The 16,898-nt window shown below is 38.0% G+C and overlaps 1 protein-coding gene across 3 annotated transcripts; it reads left to right on the top strand.

The window, feature by feature from the left end:
- The first annotated feature begins 262 nt into the window (after window positions 1-262).
- Window positions 263-13,477, top strand: znf831 (zinc finger protein 831). Of its 3 annotated transcripts, XM_083534894.1 has the most exons (5): window positions 305-931; window positions 2,806-2,902; window positions 3,243-7,420; window positions 11,094-11,281; window positions 12,635-13,477. In XM_083534894.1, the coding sequence occupies exons 3-5, from the start codon at window positions 3,289-3,291 to the stop codon at window positions 13,367-13,369; spliced, it is 5,055 nt and encodes a 1,684-aa protein (XP_083391020.1). In that variant the 5' UTR covers window positions 305-931; window positions 2,806-2,902; window positions 3,243-3,288; the 3' UTR covers window positions 13,370-13,477. The 3 variants fall into 3 exon arrangements, with proteins under 3 accessions (XP_083391019.1, XP_083391021.1, XP_083391020.1); XM_083534893.1 differs by lacking the exon at window positions 2,806-2,902 and having other exon boundaries at window positions 263-931; XM_083534895.1 differs by lacking the exon at window positions 2,806-2,902 and having other exon boundaries at window positions 263-931; window positions 11,094-11,285; window positions 12,638-12,883.
- Window positions 13,478-16,898: the final 3,421 nt, after the last annotated feature.

Here is a 16,898-nt window from a genome sequence, read left to right as displayed (position 1 = left end):
TAAATGCTATGGCAATTGTTTCTGGACAAAGTTTTAAAAAAAAAAACACTATTTTATACACATTTTATAGAGTTGTTATAAGCGATTACATATTTCACAGACAATCAACAGTTTGTCCATGGTCACAGATGGTGCGTGTCTTCGACTTTGTAAAAAGAAAAAACAAACGATGAATTTAGATGCCAAACACTTGTTTAAAAAAAATGAAGAAGGAAAAAAAACGGACAGAAAGAAGAGAAAAATACACCCGCGCATGTTCTACATCCACACATGGCTAGCTCCAGTCCTCCTCTCTTTCCTATGTGTATGAGTGTGTGAGTGTGTGTGTATGAATGTGTGGGTGTGTGTATGTGTGCATGTGAGTGACTGAGAGAGAGAACCAGAGCCAGAAGTCAGGTTCTGACTAACAGTGCTGAGTGCGACTGCCAATGAATCTGAGAGCGAGAGTGTGTGTGTGTGTGTGTGTGTGTGTGTGTGTGTGTGTGAATGTGTGTGTGGAGGTTTGTTCAGTTCGAGGTAAGTCTGCATGTCAGCTCACTTCCTCTTTTCTAACGTGGATTTCACAGCCACTTTCGGTTCTGTATTCTCTCCATGCATGTACTGTTTATTTTTTCGATGGCCATCACTCCATCCTCATCCTCATCAGTCATTCTTACTTCTCTGTCTCTTTTCCATGATCTTTCTCGATCTCTCTTTCTCTTTGTCTCTGTGTGCATCACTTTGTGGTGTCTCCATCATCTACTCACATTTGCATGAATGACGTCCTGTATTTCCTCCATCACTGCAACAAACGACTGAGACAAAAGAGGAACAGGGCCTCAGGGGGAGAGGGTGGCATGTTCTGCTCGCAATTACATGCTCTGAGGTCAGCTAACGGATTTCCCCCTCGGTGCACGGATGAAAGCTGGAGTAGCTTTTCACAAAACTTTTGGTAAGTGGCTTCACCTTGCTCTTACTTACCTCTTATCTTGAGTAGCATTCTTTTTTCTTTTTTTCCCCAATCTGATGATTACGAAAGTCCTTCACACGTGTGGTGGTTTGATGGTAAACAGATAGTATTCAAACTAAGAAAAAATGATATGTGAAAAGACTCCTTGTTATCTGAGAGAGAATGCTCAGATTGTGGCTCGATCTCCAAACGGCGAACGAACCAAATCAAGCAGTGCAGCGTGGCTCGACAGATATTTTAAGCGCAACCGATGCCGTTTATCCATCGGCCGTTTAACTTAAGGAAACAATCCATTCAAAATATTAATAACATGACAAAAAAAGTTCCTATCTTGAGTGTTTTGATTTATTTATTTTTTAAACCTGTGACATTTTTCTAGTTCAGCAAAAGAAAAAAAAAAACACTTTGAGACAAGCAATAAGAGTCAACACCAAAGCTGCAAAGAGAGGAAGTAAGACCTAAATGAGTTCAATGAGTTTGTGATATATAGAAGGGCCAAAAACAAGAAAGTAGACACCTACTGGAAATAAAAAAAAAAGTCCTGGAAGGGTTGTAAACAAAAGAATTTTTTAGTGATCATTGATCCCCTATCATTGATATTATTTGGGTGGTGGTTCATTGTTAGTTTAGCAGTAATACTCACATGGTATTGTGTGTATGTAAATGTGTGTGTTTGTGTGTGTGTGTGTGTGTGTGTGTGTGTGTGTGTGTGTGTGTGTGTGTTGGGTGGGTGGTCATGGTGCGTGCACAAACAGATCAGGTAAAGCAATACTACTGAGGGTTTAAACACTTACGTAAGGAATAAACAAAACACTTGAGCACATGCTGTTGGAAAGAAAAAAGTGTAAAGCAGCACAGCGCATCATTCTGAAATGCCTGAAATGTTTTTATTTCTGTGATACCCAGCAACTTTTTTAAAGCTACAATTCTAACTAGTGTGAGAGATGTTTTTACTTTTATAAAAGAAAGATGCTTTTTACTTGTCACATGTACTTTACAGCACAGTGAAATTCTTTCTTCACAAATCTCAGCGATGTTAGGAAGCTGGGGGTCAGAGCACAGGGTCAGCCATGGTACAGCTGGAACACTGAGGGTTAAGGGGCCTTGCTCCAGGGCCCAAGAGTGGCCCCCAACCATCAGATCAGTAATTCAGAGCCTTAACCACTGAGCTACCAAGATACTTTTACTTTCAATGCTGTGGAACATTAGCAAAGCAAGTTAGTTCATATGTTATTCGATAAAACAGTTCAACCAATAGTACTCGTTCCTTTAGCAGCCTTTCTCTTGTAGTTCTCTTACGTACAAATTATACGAGCAGAAACACTTGTCGTTTGTCATGTTATCAAGAAACTGGAAAGTCCTGAAAGTTCCCATGAGTGTTCATAAAAACCTCAAAAACACCATAAATGTTAACAAACCATCTCTATTGTCCCTGTATCATCATTTAGATGTTTTTTGTTAAATAATAGGATGTTTTAAATTTGTATTAAAATATTATTAGACTTATGGTACTTATTTGGTACTTTACTATACTAGTTATTGTGAAATGCTATACTGAATTAATAGTGAAATTATTTCACTGGAAAAAATAAACATTTCAAATATTTTATGAGCCAATTTACTTTTAAACAGCCATCAATTCAATTTAGGTTTCCTACCTGCTTAATTAAACACAGTCTTATGATTAAAGAAAAAAACATAGAAAAGAAAAAAACAAACATTTATGTTGAAAAAACTTTGCACATTCCAGGACACATTATTCAGCCTAGCTCTATTCGTAAAGGCTCAGGATGAGTCATAACTTTACCAAATTGTGTACAGTCTCAGATTACATCTCATTATTTACGTTTTTGCAGTATGCAAATAGCCGAGATGGTTTTACTGCAAATGTGTGGTTCTTCTAGTGTTGCTCTTTTTGCTGTTCTTCTCAGGATCCTTGCTTTTTGAAATGAGGTAAAATCTAAGTTTTGTGAATTTTTTTTATTTTAATTCCATCTTTAATATTTTGACATTTTACTTCATGTCAAGCTATAAATCTATTTACTACGTTGAGCTACCCCACGTACTCTGTAAATAAAAAAAAAAAAAAGACTGATTTATCATGTTGCAGGATCATTACAAAACTGTTCTTTCATGATAAACATTATCTTTTCTCTGCACTGATGCTTTGCAGCATGCCTGTTATTCTTTTGGGAAATGCATTCTCAATAATTGTAATCCTATTCATAAGGGGGGGGGATAATTTAAACCGTTGGACTTGGGGGGCCTAATGAAAACTGTTTCCTTTTTGCAGGTAATTAGCAGGCTTGGTTTCTGAACATTACGAGGGTGCTGTTACCATGGCAACTGGCAAGCAAGGCTTTGTGCGAGCCTCTGAGTCTCAGCATTTGGTCTCTGTACAGCAAGAGAAAGAGGTGCATGTTCAGGCCTCACTCCCGGCCATGTACATACAACCAGTGTCCAGCATGCCATCCTACCCTCAGGCCCAGCCAGCAGCGATGCAGGATGCAGCGGTCATATCTCTGTCCCTGCCGATGATGTATGCCAACCAGGCTCTGCCCTTTCTGACTCTGAAAGTAGCCAGTGGGGCAGGACTTCAGCAGCAGAGGGTTGAACCTTCAGCATCTTCATCCAGACCAAAGTCTGCAGGGAAGCACGTGTGCCCACATTGTGGAAGGGACTGCCTAAAACCCAGTGTGCTGGAAAAGCATTTGCGCTGCCACACCGGTGAGAGGCCATATCCTTGTTCCACCTGCGGCATCTCCTTCAAGACACAGAGCAACCTTTACAAACACAAGCGCACCCAGGCCCATGCTCGTCTGTCCAGCGAATCTGGTAAGGGATCCTTTAGCAGCCAGGAGAGCACTGAAAGCTCAAGGGAGAATTGCTCTAGCCCCTCACTGGAATTACAAAATGAAGATACAGGAGACACAAACAGAAAGGATAGTGTTCTTCCAACTGCGCCAATGAGCACTGGTAGTTCAGAAGTCAAGACAGGCTCCGAGACAGATTGGGCTTTATGCAAAGCTGCAGTGATTGGAGTTATTGCATCACCAGCACATGGGCAACAAGTCATTTCGCATACCCAGAGGGGACCTCAATTTTCACCGGATGCTGCACCCATCCAGGCAAAGAGCTCCAATGGAGATGGACGTGCTCCACCGATTCCAAATCGCACTCCTCTTCAGAGGCAGGAGGCGCTCTTTCCAAAGTCACAAAGTCATGATAGCACGGACTCAGGCTTCAGTGAAAGCAGTGAACAGCACTTAACTGCCAGTCCTGGCATTAATGAGCACAATCCCACCAGGGAACTGGACATACCTGAAACCTCGGAGAAGCTCTCAAATGTGGGCTCTGATGACATCAAAGGCAAAGTGTCACTTAAGGAGAAACAAAAGCTTGAGGAACATATCTTGAAGCTGATTTCTAAGAACAGTGTGGTAATAGACGACAAAGACCTGGTGAACGTGCGGCCGAGGAAGACAGTTCTGTCTAAGCAAGGCAGCATCGATCTTCCCATGCGGTACACTTACAAAGACTCGTTCCATTTTGAAATGAGGAGCAGCAAACATCAAGTTTGTCAGAAGCAAGACAGAAACGGTAGGGCCTTTTACAGCTCTATGCCTACACAACATTCGACCAGCTTGGAACATGCACCATTAACCCGAAGCAGTTCTTTACCATTTAGTGTAGGTGTTCCAAACAGTGACAGCACAGTTTCACCTAATCCTGCAGATAATGTTCCATTGAGCAGGAGGTGTAGTGCAGGACACATCCATCCATTTAAATCGGTTGATCAACACGCGCCAAGCCATCGTTCACTGGTCAGACAAGTGGCGGTGGATGGTTTATCTGCGGCAGAAGGATCTCCGTTGGATAGAGGCAGCCTTAGTAGCCTCAGCTCTGATGGAGACTGCACTGACATGGCATCGGAGGCTGTCAAAAGATGTCGACGGAAGAAAGCGCAAAAGTTTGCCTACAATAAATGGTACATGTATGGAGGAGGTACATTCAAGAAGCTCTACAGCATTGAGAAAGACTCTGTATTGAAGAATAAAAAGTCCACGCTTAGCCCTGAGCAAACTGATAGCCGGGGGATTCAAATAAGCCAACAGAAAGATAGCAATTCATCTGCATCTATATCTGTGAGCTATACTTCCTGCTCTGATCTGAGTTTGTCTCCTGTTCCTAATGTCCTCACAGCACAGACATCCAGTCTTCAGTCCTCTTTAGTACTTGTACAAAACACACCAATGAAACAATCAATGTCCAAGCAAACTAATATTTTAAGATCAGACTTGGGGACTGTAATGAACGCAAAAAAATGCACCGAAGAAAAAGGTAAGGCACCAGAGGCACAACAACTTTCAACTCCGATACCTTCAGAGAGGAAAAAACAAAAGACAGATGAACATCTGTCAGCTCGTGTGGAAAATACAGAAGCCCTAAGGGTGCAGCATTGTGCCAGTCGACAAATAAACACCAACCCATGTCAATCATTACCACTTCAAAGCACTGATGTGCCCCTAAAGTCAAGCCTTACTTCACTGCAGGGGGACAGTGGGTCAAGTCTTAATAGGCAAGGCAGTTTCACCAATCTGTCTTCCTCCACAAATCACAGACAACTCCTTTTCAAGAGACACAGTTCTCCGCTTTTTGCGGCCAACATGACTGGGACATCTGCGTCTCCTTCTGTCTCCTCTTGCATCTCTTCGGTTTCTGAAGCCAAGACAAGCTTTCTTCCCAAGTATCAGCTAAAGATTCCTGTTTTGACAGATGGCATGTCAGATCCTTGTCTTGCCAAAGTTTCTTCGCTGAATCGATCTTCACCCAGACAGAATGTAAGTCTGAATCAGCAACCTACACCAACTTCACCATCTGCAACCCAAAACCAATCAGCTATGGCCACTGGACAGGAACAAAACAGTTTGTGTATTACAGCCATAACAAAGGCCATGACCACAACGTCTACCGTGCACAGCTGTCAGGATACTAATGCCTACACATCAACCTCTACAAAATCGGTCTCATTAGCATCTCCGTTAACATTCACCAAGCAAAATGTCACAGTTAGCACAACTCATTGCTCAATCTCACCAATTAGTTCTTCATCTCTATCGAAAAATAGTCATGTCTATGTTGGAAATGTGGCATCTGTACAGGACAATCCTGTCACACCTATCATGATCTCAAAGCCTGGAGTTACTCCTGCACCTGTACTTCCTAGCTCTACAAATGACATCCCTTTGGGGCTAAGCAGCACAGAGATCCAGGGATCTCAGGACACTTTTTACATGCAAACAGCAGACCTCCAGATAGTCATGCAACTTATTTCAGATGAGCAGCTTGCACTAATTGAGCCGCATATTGAAACACAGAACTATAAAAGTACTGTAAATCATTGTCTTCTTAGCAAAGAAACTTCTGGGGCTCCAACAATCCAAACAGGCGCTTCACAGGGAATACATAAACAGTGCTCTAGCATCACAGGAACAACGCTAGCTGCTGAACATGGCAATTCAAACAGGGGTGTGCTCAGCAACATCCCCGACATAACCCTCATGTCGCTTGGATCAACAGTTACAGAAGACAAGGTAAAGAGTACAAGCTCTGACACTAAAGGGGTTATTTCGAGGTCACCATCCAAGTCCGAGCAGAATGTTCCACCTTTTCTGGATAGCATGGCATTGGGACAACAGTGCAAATTGGTAAGTTCAACACCTGAGAACAGTACAGGGCCAGAAGACCTGGGGACTGCAGGCTTTGCTAGTAGTTCTAGATCATATCTTAAACAACAGCCTACCAAGAACCTGAACAAACTTTCAGCCGACAATTTCGATGCAAAAATTCAGACAGAAGTAAATAAGTCTTCTGTGCATGATCAGATTTTGAGAAACTATTCCACATCCATAATTTGCGGCAGTCAGCAAAATCAAGACCCTACAGGCAGATCAAGAACAATTCATACAATTGTGACGTCTACCAACAATGCAGGGGCATCCTCTGAGGGCAAAGCTGTGAAAGTGAAACCTGCAACTTTTCCAGAAATATCTGAAAGAAACCCAAACCCTCCATCTGCAAACACATCATTCATTTCTGTAGCGTCCTCCATGACCCCCATTTTATCTTTAAACAAAGATGAACCGATCCAATCCAAATCATGTCTGTCTTCAGTCTCCTCCTCCGGTACAGCAAGAGTAAGCAGTTTAAGGAGAATGCTGCTAGCATGTAGAGGACGTCCACAAAAGCCTTTGGACAAATCTGGAGACAGGTCGAATCATGATAAACATAAATCCGGACATTTACCCTGGTCAGAAACTGAAGAAATCAAGGCAACCTCATCTAGGACTGCTCATGTGACCAGTACTCAATTTGAGTCCAGTGGGTCAGTATCCAACTGTCTTAAAGAGGACAATGTAAAATGTTCACTGGATCCTGGTGAAATGCTTCACAGTCAGGATCCATTCAAAGGTGAGTTCCATACATTTAATGAGGTTTACTACATTGTTAAATAATTTAATCTCTGAGAAATGTATTTTATGCAACTCATTTAGATGCAACAAACCATATCTCATTTAAAATAATTATAAATGATAGATGCCTGTATGACCTCCACTCTTCTGGGAATATGTTTCACTAGATTTTATGAAGATTTTTGCTCATTAAGATACAAGAGTTCTAGTAAAGTCAGGTACTGGTGTAGATGATGTGAAGAGGCCTGGGTGCAGGCAGTGTTCACAATTATCCGAAGGTGTTCAATAGGGTTGAGGTTAGAGCTCTTTGGCAGTAGATCTTTCACTCCAAACCATGTAAAGCATATCTTCATGGACCTGGTTTTGGTTCTTATTGTCATGAAGGTATCAGGTTTGGGTCTCCTAATTCAAATGGAGCTGGTAGCTTAGTGGTTAAAGCTTTTGATCAGAAAGTCATGACTTCAAATCTCAGCCTCACCAAGCTCATGAAGTGATAGCATGAACCTTTATACAGACTAACTTAAATTTAGCTGCATACAGTATCTCCACAAGATGGAGACAACTGACAATAATTTCAAATGATGCTCTCCCACGTACACAATTATAGAGAACATTTTTGACCTTGCAATGTTTATTATTATTATTATTATTATTATTATTATTATTATTATTATTATTATATTATTACTTTATTATTATTATTACTTTATTATTATTATTAATATTATCATTATATTATTACTTTATTATTATTATTATTATTATTATTATTATTATTATTATTACTTTATTATTATTATCATTATTATTATTATTATTATATTATTATTACTTTATTATTATTATTATTATTATTATTATTATATTATTACTTTACTATTATTATTACTTTATTATTATTATTAATATTATCATTATATTAATATTATCATTATATTATTATTATTATTATTATTATTATTACTTTATTATTATTATTATTATTATTATATTATTACTTTACTATTATTATTACTTTATTATTATTATTAATATTATCATTATATTAATATTATCATTATATTATTATTATTATTATTATTATTATTATTATTATTACTTTATTATTATTATCATTATTATTATTATTATTATATTATTATTACTTTATTATTATCATTATTATTATTATCATTATATTATTACTTTATTATTATTATTATTATTATTATTACTTTATTATTATTATTATCATTATTATTATTATTATTATATTATTATTATTATTATTATTACTTTATTATTATTATTATTATTATTATTATATTATTATTACTTTATTATTATTATTATTATTATTAATTTATTATTATTATTATTATTATTATTATTATTATTATTATATTATTACTTTATTATTATTATTATTATTACTTTATTATTATTATTATTATTATTATTATTATTATTATTATTATTATTATTATTATCATCATCATGATCATTACTATTGAATTCCAAGAATCAACAACAGTTAGCAAAATACACCAATTTTATTCATTAGATTTTTTGTAAAACTGTGAGGAATGAAATAATTAGTTGTGTGCTGTCATTTTTGCACGAGGTTTCTGCGCATTTATTTGTTATTTTATACTTTTTACCCGTACACAGTTGGGGAATGTCCAAGAAATAAATTAGTTCCTGTTTCCACTTAGATTACAGCAGCTATATATATGGTCACTGGCTCACCAGCTCACCAGTTATCCAATGCTGGAAACTTACAGACTTCTCATATAGAGCTTCAGGAAATACATGATCAAATTCTTTTATTTGTTATATATAAAAAAAATAATTCTTATTTAAAAAAACGTATTAATAATGTTATTATGCACAGCATCTGCCACATGGTAGGGTAGCTGTGGTTTAAGCTTTGGGTCAGAAGGTTGTGTGTTCAAATCCCAGCCACACACCAAGCTGCCATTCCTAGGGCCCTGAGCAACGCCTTTATCCCCGTAGTTGCTCAGTTGTATAAATAAAATAAATGTAAGTTGCTGTGGATAAGGGCCTTTGCCAAATGCCGTAAATGTAAATGTAAGTCAGTACAACACAAGTTGTGGATTTGAATTATGAGTTGATTAGAATTTGTAATGGTGTAACCTTGTGAGTTAGCATCTCATGGTATTTGTAGTGGAAACCATTCTTTTTCTTTTTACAGGTAATAAAGCTGATAAAATATTAAAAATGAATACATTGATGTAAACCTCTGATTTGAAACGTTGTAAGAGTTAATATTATAGAAAATATATATATATATTTTTTAGTTAATATCTGAATATATATATATATATATATATATATATATATATATATATATATATATATATATATATATATATAGAGAGAGAGAGAGAGAGAGAGAGAGAGAGAGAGAGAAAGAGAATAATGTAATAAAAGTATAATTTGAATAATTCTTTCTTCCTTTATAATCTCTTACCTTGATGCGTTTCTTAACTGAACCCTTCCTGATCATTCACAGTCGTTCAATATCAGAATCATATTAAAAAAAAAAAAAAATCATTCTTTTAAGTCCTAACAGCGTCGACTTGCCTTGTAGCAGTTCCAAGGAGATTCCCTTTCCATGGGTCAAAGGCCACATGAATTAGTCACAGCACCAAAAATAAGAAGGGTCAAAGGATGATCAGAAGGGCTCAGAATAAACAAAACCTCTACCCCCCCCCCCCCCTGATAAGCCTGATAGGTTAAAGCATTCTTCATGCTGATCAGTCTTTTTTCAGTTCATGTTACTTTAAATCAATGAAGACCAGCACCAGCCTCCTTTAAGTGAGTTTGACGGATTAGATATTATCAAGGAGTGGACAGAAGGTCCAGCATGGAGGTCTCTATACACCGGCCTTAGGGTTGGGAGGGATTTATCTGCCTGTCTCCATTACAAATGACCGACATGTCCCGGGCCTCCACTTAGAGCACAGAGGCACGTGCAAGAGTTCAGCCAAAACAATCATGCGCTGATCTGGGAGGACAATTATTTCCATATCTGTGGTGATGAATCCTGGAATCTGATTGGCCAGAAAGGTCATCTTGGAAGTCAAATAACAAATTAGGGGTTCTGGGGATTATCGCTTATGCACAGACTTGTTTAGATTATGCTTCTAATTTATTGAATCTAAATGTAATGATGAATGATTCATAAGCACTTTATTGTATAATTAATAAAAATATATGAAAACCCGAAATATGTGCTGTGGGATAAAGGGCTATGAAACACTTCCGGTGTTTTGTCATATCGAACAACCATGTTGTTTTTTATTCCTTATGGACCACATGATATTAATTCAATAATTGAATTTGTTATATGTATGTATTTATCTCAGCAGCTTATGCATTTTTTTTTTTCGAACTCCAGTAACCCGTCTGCTCTAGCGGTGTATTACATATTGCTCTTTGGTGAAGAAGGTGTTAAAAACAAGATACTTACACCTCAACATGTCTTGGTTTTAACTAAGTGAAAGTATTAAGGTTTGCGAATTTAAACTTTAGAGATTAGTCATTGACACCTCAGGGAATCTGCAAGGTGAGTCGAGGCCAAGCTTTGGCGGCAGAACCCTGCAAGCTGTGGAAGGCTTTTTTTCAGAGATTTGAATCAACTGGAATTAAACAATTCTTCCCTTTAGGGCCTCTTGTGAGCTGTTCTCTTCAAAGCTTAAAGCTCCAATGGGAGGCAGGTACAGCAAGACAGCCATGGATGCCCCTGGAATCTAAGAGCGGAGAAGGTGGAGATAAAGCAGAATGGGTGGGGACATGGGACACGAAGAGCATGTGGACGCAAAAGGAGGAAGAATCCATTGAAAACAAAAAAGAGGTGAGTCAAAAGAAAGACGAGGTCTTGGAAAGAATGTTACTTAACTTACACTAATATATTCTTCGACTCGGTCAGATTATTTAAATGTAATTATTACATGGGTGGAGTGGAGTGATGGGTGGAGAACAAATGCGTTGTTAAATGCGTGCACTCGCTCTCTAAATTCTGATTCAGCATTTGTGATTTTGCTCAATATCATAAATTACATTATGACAGGAGATTTATTTTTTTGCTGCAAAAGTGCATAACTCATATTAGACTCAAGTGAATTACTTTAGTGTTTTTTTTTTTTTATAATTGTTTTATTGTTGCACTTTAATTTGTAAAGGTGTTCCTTTAATAAACACAACTAGTTTGAGATTTATCCCCTTGTCTCTCTTGAACAACACTAGAATCCCCACCACTGTTAAAAAAGAAACTCATTCATTCAATCATTCATTCATTCATTCATTCATTCATTTTCTCCCGCTTATCCGTAATTCGGGTCGCGGGGGCAGCAGTCTAAGCAGGCCCCCGCCTTCGACTGCTGCCCAATCCACACAGCACCGTCCCTTACGGTCCCTCCTGCAGGTGGTGAGCCCACGGGAAGGCGGCCCGACGTCACGGACCTTGATATTTCCCTCGTACGGGACCCCTGGAGCATAGAGGGTTAAGGGCCTTGTTTAAGGGCCCAAGAGTGGCAGCTTGGCGATACCGGGGCTTAAACCCCAGACCTTCCGATCGGCAACCCAGCGCCTTAACCGCTGGAGCCATCACTTCCCCAAAAAAACTCAGTTCATTTTATTTTTATAATTTCATAATTATAATTTTTAGACTGGTAAATTTACTTGTAATTAAGTAACATTTAATTTAAGTAACAGTAATTTTATTTGAGTAGAATATTCTATTACTATTTAATATATATATATATATATATATATATATATATATATCAGTTTTACCTACCATCCTAGAAAGGGAAGACTAGCACTTGCTAGCAAACACCTCAAGAGAATTATTAGCCTTGTGTTAGCTAGAGCTAGTCTGCAAACTTGGCCCCTAGATTTAATAGAATCTATTTACTGAAAATTCACAATATTATAAACAGTTATATAATGCTAGCTAACTGGCTAGAGCTTTGGTTATTTCTACAGTATAACTAGTAAGTCCAGTAGTTGCTAGAAGCTGGAAATGTAATTTACTTTAAAGCTTCCTAACACTTGCCAAGTTTGTGGGTGTTTTAAAGTGTAAATTGGAGGCGGGTGTGTTACGGGTCTGACACTGTGTAGATTATTTACTCTATGAAATCATTTATATCACATTTTGGGATTTCAGTGTGTCTTTTGTCTTTACACATATCTGTGTTTTAAACAGGAGGGGAAGTGCACTGAAAGCCAACACACAGCAGTGAAACCACATCTGGACCTTTTCACATTTTCCATGACTAATGATCCGCCAGCATCTCCTGAGCATGTTTCCATCAGCGCTACATCGACAATCTGTGGAATAACCAACCCTTCACATGAAAGCAAGTGTCTCAGGAACAAAGATCATGTTGGAGTAAGCAGTACCGGTGCTAATGGGCCTCCACAACAAACTGAACAAACTCCTACAATAGTGAAAGAGCATGTTTCTCTCGGACATCATGACAGCTTTCCGTCGTCATCCAAAGCACCAGGTGATGTAAGGCATCTCTTGGCTCATCCCCTTTTGGTCAATGCCATTCAAAAGGAGGTACAAAAAGAGACTCAAACCAAAAACTCTGCACTGCGATTGACTCATTCGACAAGCTCGCAAGTTCAAAGGCCTGCACCAGAGCTTGAAACAGATGGAAGACTGCAAATCGGCATGTTGGAGGATCACTGCGTGACGATGCCTTGCACCACAAAACACTGTCAGATAATTAAAACCACACCAATGTACACACGTCAATCATGTTCAAACCAGACCAACAGCTCGTGCATACACCCAAATCCAACATGCATATCCGATATACAGAGTAATCCTACTGAGAATAATGCGACACATGGATACATGGAGGAGAAAGAGGAGGAGGAGAGGTCCAGCAGCAGCGATGATGAGGGAAAACTAGTGATTGAGCTTGAGTAAAACCATATACTGATGAGACTTTTGGTGGCAAAACATATATATGTGCAAAAAAAACCCATATCAACAAACCGGAACTAGGACAGCAAATGCAAAACAAGTGGAAATACATTCTCAATTAATTCAGTGTGGTTGAGCAACTTTTGGGAAATGAAATTGTGGACATTTTTAGATGAAAACGACATTTTAAAATGTATTTGTTTAACAGATTAGTGAAGACCTAGCCTAAATTGCCCCCTAGGTGTGAATCTTTAACGTTCACTATTCCCTGGATCCTATCTTATTGGCTTCTCAACTGAAGTATATACTCCCACCGTGGGCTCATTTACAACTCCAGTAAGCCACACCCACTTTGCGCTAAACAGATCTATAGACATAGACAGATGAAGATATAGACAGTGACATTAAACTACAACACTAAATAGTCTTTATTCTTTCTTTTTTCAGTTTTAATGTTGCTGGATGTGTTGTCCTGCTTCCTGTTTGCTTTGGTATCATCAATTCTGATTTGCTGTTGCTGTTTTGGTTTGTTAATGTTTTTTTTGCACTTCCAGGACACCGTATCTCACCTGTAACATCTGGCTGCATTTTACACCAAACCTTTACAATGCTGAATGAGTTGCATTTCAAACACACTTCAGAATCATGATTTTGATTTTTCTCCAGTACAAAAGTCATTGCACTATGCGGCATTCCTGCAGTGTTTAGGTGATCATAGAGGATTTCAGGCATTTCGCCAATGGGCACAGATTTAGCATTTTGACGTCGTCATGATGACTGCACACAAAAGAGTTGTCATCACCATCTTTTCCCATCGTTCTGCTTTATTTACCAGGCTGCTGTTCAGTGACAGTCATTTATGAGCAAATGTTTAACTGATCACCCTAAACCCAATATTTACTCCCTGACCTTTAATTAATAAAATTTCTAAATGGTGAAAGAACTCTGCAATATTGTTGTTAATTAAATTATATTTTTGTACAATGATAGCTGGGCAAAAAATGAAACGCAATTACATTTAAAAAGCAAAATTTTTTTAAGAAGTACAAATTAAATAACAATTTCAAGAGGTAAGTGTTTAGACATCGTTTGAAGACTGCTAGAAACTCAGCTGTATTGATATTGAAGTGGAAGATTATTCCACGTTTTTTTGTGTCTAGAATGGAGAAAAGTCTAGAAGCATGTCTTTGTTGTACCCTGAGAGATGTTAAGCAGTGGTTGAGGATTGGAGAGAACGTTGTACAGTGTGGGGTGGGATAAGTGCTGTTAAGGAATGTCTTTTAGAGGCAGACCTGCCAGTCCAGTCTTGAAATGATGAGGGTAGAAAAATAAGTTTAGCTAAATCCTTGGGAGACCAGATAGAGCTTCAATCCTCTGTTTACATTTCACTGTGGAGTATTTGTTATTTCAAAGTCTCATTCATCATCATCTATATTTCCTCCGAGGTGAAGACACAAAGGCAGCGGGGAGTTGTCTCCACTGTCACCTTGTCTGCTGGAAACATAGTTACTTCCTTCTTCTTCTTCTTTCGGCTTTTCCTACTAGAGGTCGCCGCAGTGGATCGTCCATCTCCATACCACCCTGTCCTCTACATCTGCCTCTTTAAAAATTACCACCTGAAAGTCTTCCCTCACCATATCCATAAACCTCCTCTTTGGCCTTCCTCTTTTCCTCCCGCCTAGTTGTTTTGTGACGATGTCCATTTTTAAAAGCACTATAGAAATAAAAAATAATTGAAATTAATTTAATTTTGTCCACAAATTCAGGTCATAATGCCACTTAAAACAATAGCCAAAATCAGGCAACCCGATCTCATGAGAAAATTGTTAGAACTCAAACAAATAAGGGCGATGTGTTGATTCTAATTGATTTCAGCACCCACATTAGACTTTCTTAGAACTTGACACTGGCTGTCAACAAGTGGGAAAAAATCTTGGAACAGGTTCAGTTGTCTAAAGCCGAAGCACGAAGCGTAAGAGTATTTTTTTTGTAACTAGGATAACTTCAACATTTATTGTCTTTACCATTAAATCAGTTGACTGATCCAAAGATCGGTTGAATCTTATAAGATAAGATTGCTTCGGATTACAGGATAAATAAATATAAACAAAGAATAAATGAAAAATAAATAAAATATACAATGTATTTAAAAAGTACAAATGCTGCTAGGGAACTTGGAACATATTACGTATAAGCATTCTGCCTGAAATATTAGCTTTACGAGACTGATAAAAAATAATGTGTGAATAAAAAGGACTGACATCCACATGCAGGAAAATATCAGTAAGGAATGAACCCAAGCTGTGATGTGAATCCAAGGCAAGGTGGGATCGGGAGGGTAATAAATGAGTGTCTTCATGAGATTTATGCATAGATCTTTAGGCTTGACGTTCCGATTCTTTTGTATCACAAATGTTTGTTGACATGCCAGCACACCTGCAGGCCACGTGTGACACATTTAGGATTGATTGATTTATTTTTGGCAGGGCTGATTTTTTATCTTACCAGCAGTTACTGCTTTCTTTTTTTTTTTTTATATTAGGATGCTCTCTAAAACTCTCGAACTGTATTCAGACCATTGGGCTGTCAAATTCTAGATTTTGACTGGTGTCTGTCTATCATAGTTCAGTTTCATGTTTATATTAAAGCACTAGTTGATATGTTATTGTTTTTACTAGATGTAGCTCATTCACAGTGGCCTTCAGATTACAAAATCCTGTATACAGTCGTCTGGAAGTTTGGACGCACCCATGCAGCCCCTTATGGTACCTCAGTGAAAAATCTAGACATTATGTCACTTTAATACAATAATGTGTTTTAAAAATGTGTATTACATTTTTTTTTTATGAAAACAGTTTAAAATGTTATTCCTAACGTTCCTGAACATTCGGTCCCGCTGCGGATTCCTGCGAATTTGAAGATAATCCTCAACTTGCTCTTAGTTAGGTTCCAAATGAGAATGAGAAATGAGCAGCGCAAATGAGTGTAAGTTTAGGTTGGAGTTTCTATGGGTTCTTTCTACTGTAGAGACGATGTATGTGGGTGGTGCATTTGTGGCTGCAGTAAAAGAAGACTTGTTGAAATGTGGTCAAGTTTCTTGCTTTAGTAATTAGATTCGTTCTCGCTACATGAGATTCCTGTCTGTGATGCAGCGCTCTGTTTTACTGCGTTTCTCTATAATATTGATGTTTTCTCTAGCCGTGGCTTCATACTGATGGGATTAAGCGGTGGATTGATTGATTTTGAAGGCCTGGGTGTAAAATGCACTGCTTGTCACTGCTATAGAAACTTTATCAGAGGCGATATTTGCACATAATTAACTACACATGTTGATTGTCACTAAATCTCTCCATCTGAATTTAATGCACATATGGAACTCTGCACACTTATTAACTAACAAACCCTCACACTTACACATCTGCAGTGTGACTGATATTGTTTTAAAGCAGAACTACTTTAGATTTGGGAGTGCCAAATCTAAAGTACAGAGACAGAGAAACCCAAAGAGGCTGAGCTCTATTATACAGGCATT

This window comes from Silurus aristotelis (assembly GCF_946808225.1).
Source record: "Silurus aristotelis genome assembly, chromosome: 29".
Taxonomy (NCBI): Eukaryota; Metazoa; Chordata; class Actinopteri; order Siluriformes; family Siluridae; genus Silurus; species Silurus aristotelis.
Note: the sequence above shows the minus strand (reverse complement) of the source record. Positions and strands in the feature narration are given on the sequence as shown.

What these genes read in the sequence shown, in the direction of transcription:
- znf831 (XM_083534893.1), top strand. Translation starts at nt 3,289, where the DNA reads ATGGCAACTGGCAAGCAAGGCTTTGTGCGAGCCTCTGAGTCTCAGCAT. An exon ending in CAGTCAGGATCCATTCAAAG is followed by an intron (nt 7,421 to 11,093) that starts GTGAGTTCCATA and finishes TCTTCCCTTTAG; the next exon opens with GGCCTCTTGTGAGCTGTTCT. An exon ending in CCATTGAAAACAAAAAAGAG is followed by an intron (nt 11,282 to 12,634) that starts GTGAGTCAAAAG and finishes TGTTTTAAACAG; the next exon opens with GAGGGGAAGTGCACTGAAAG.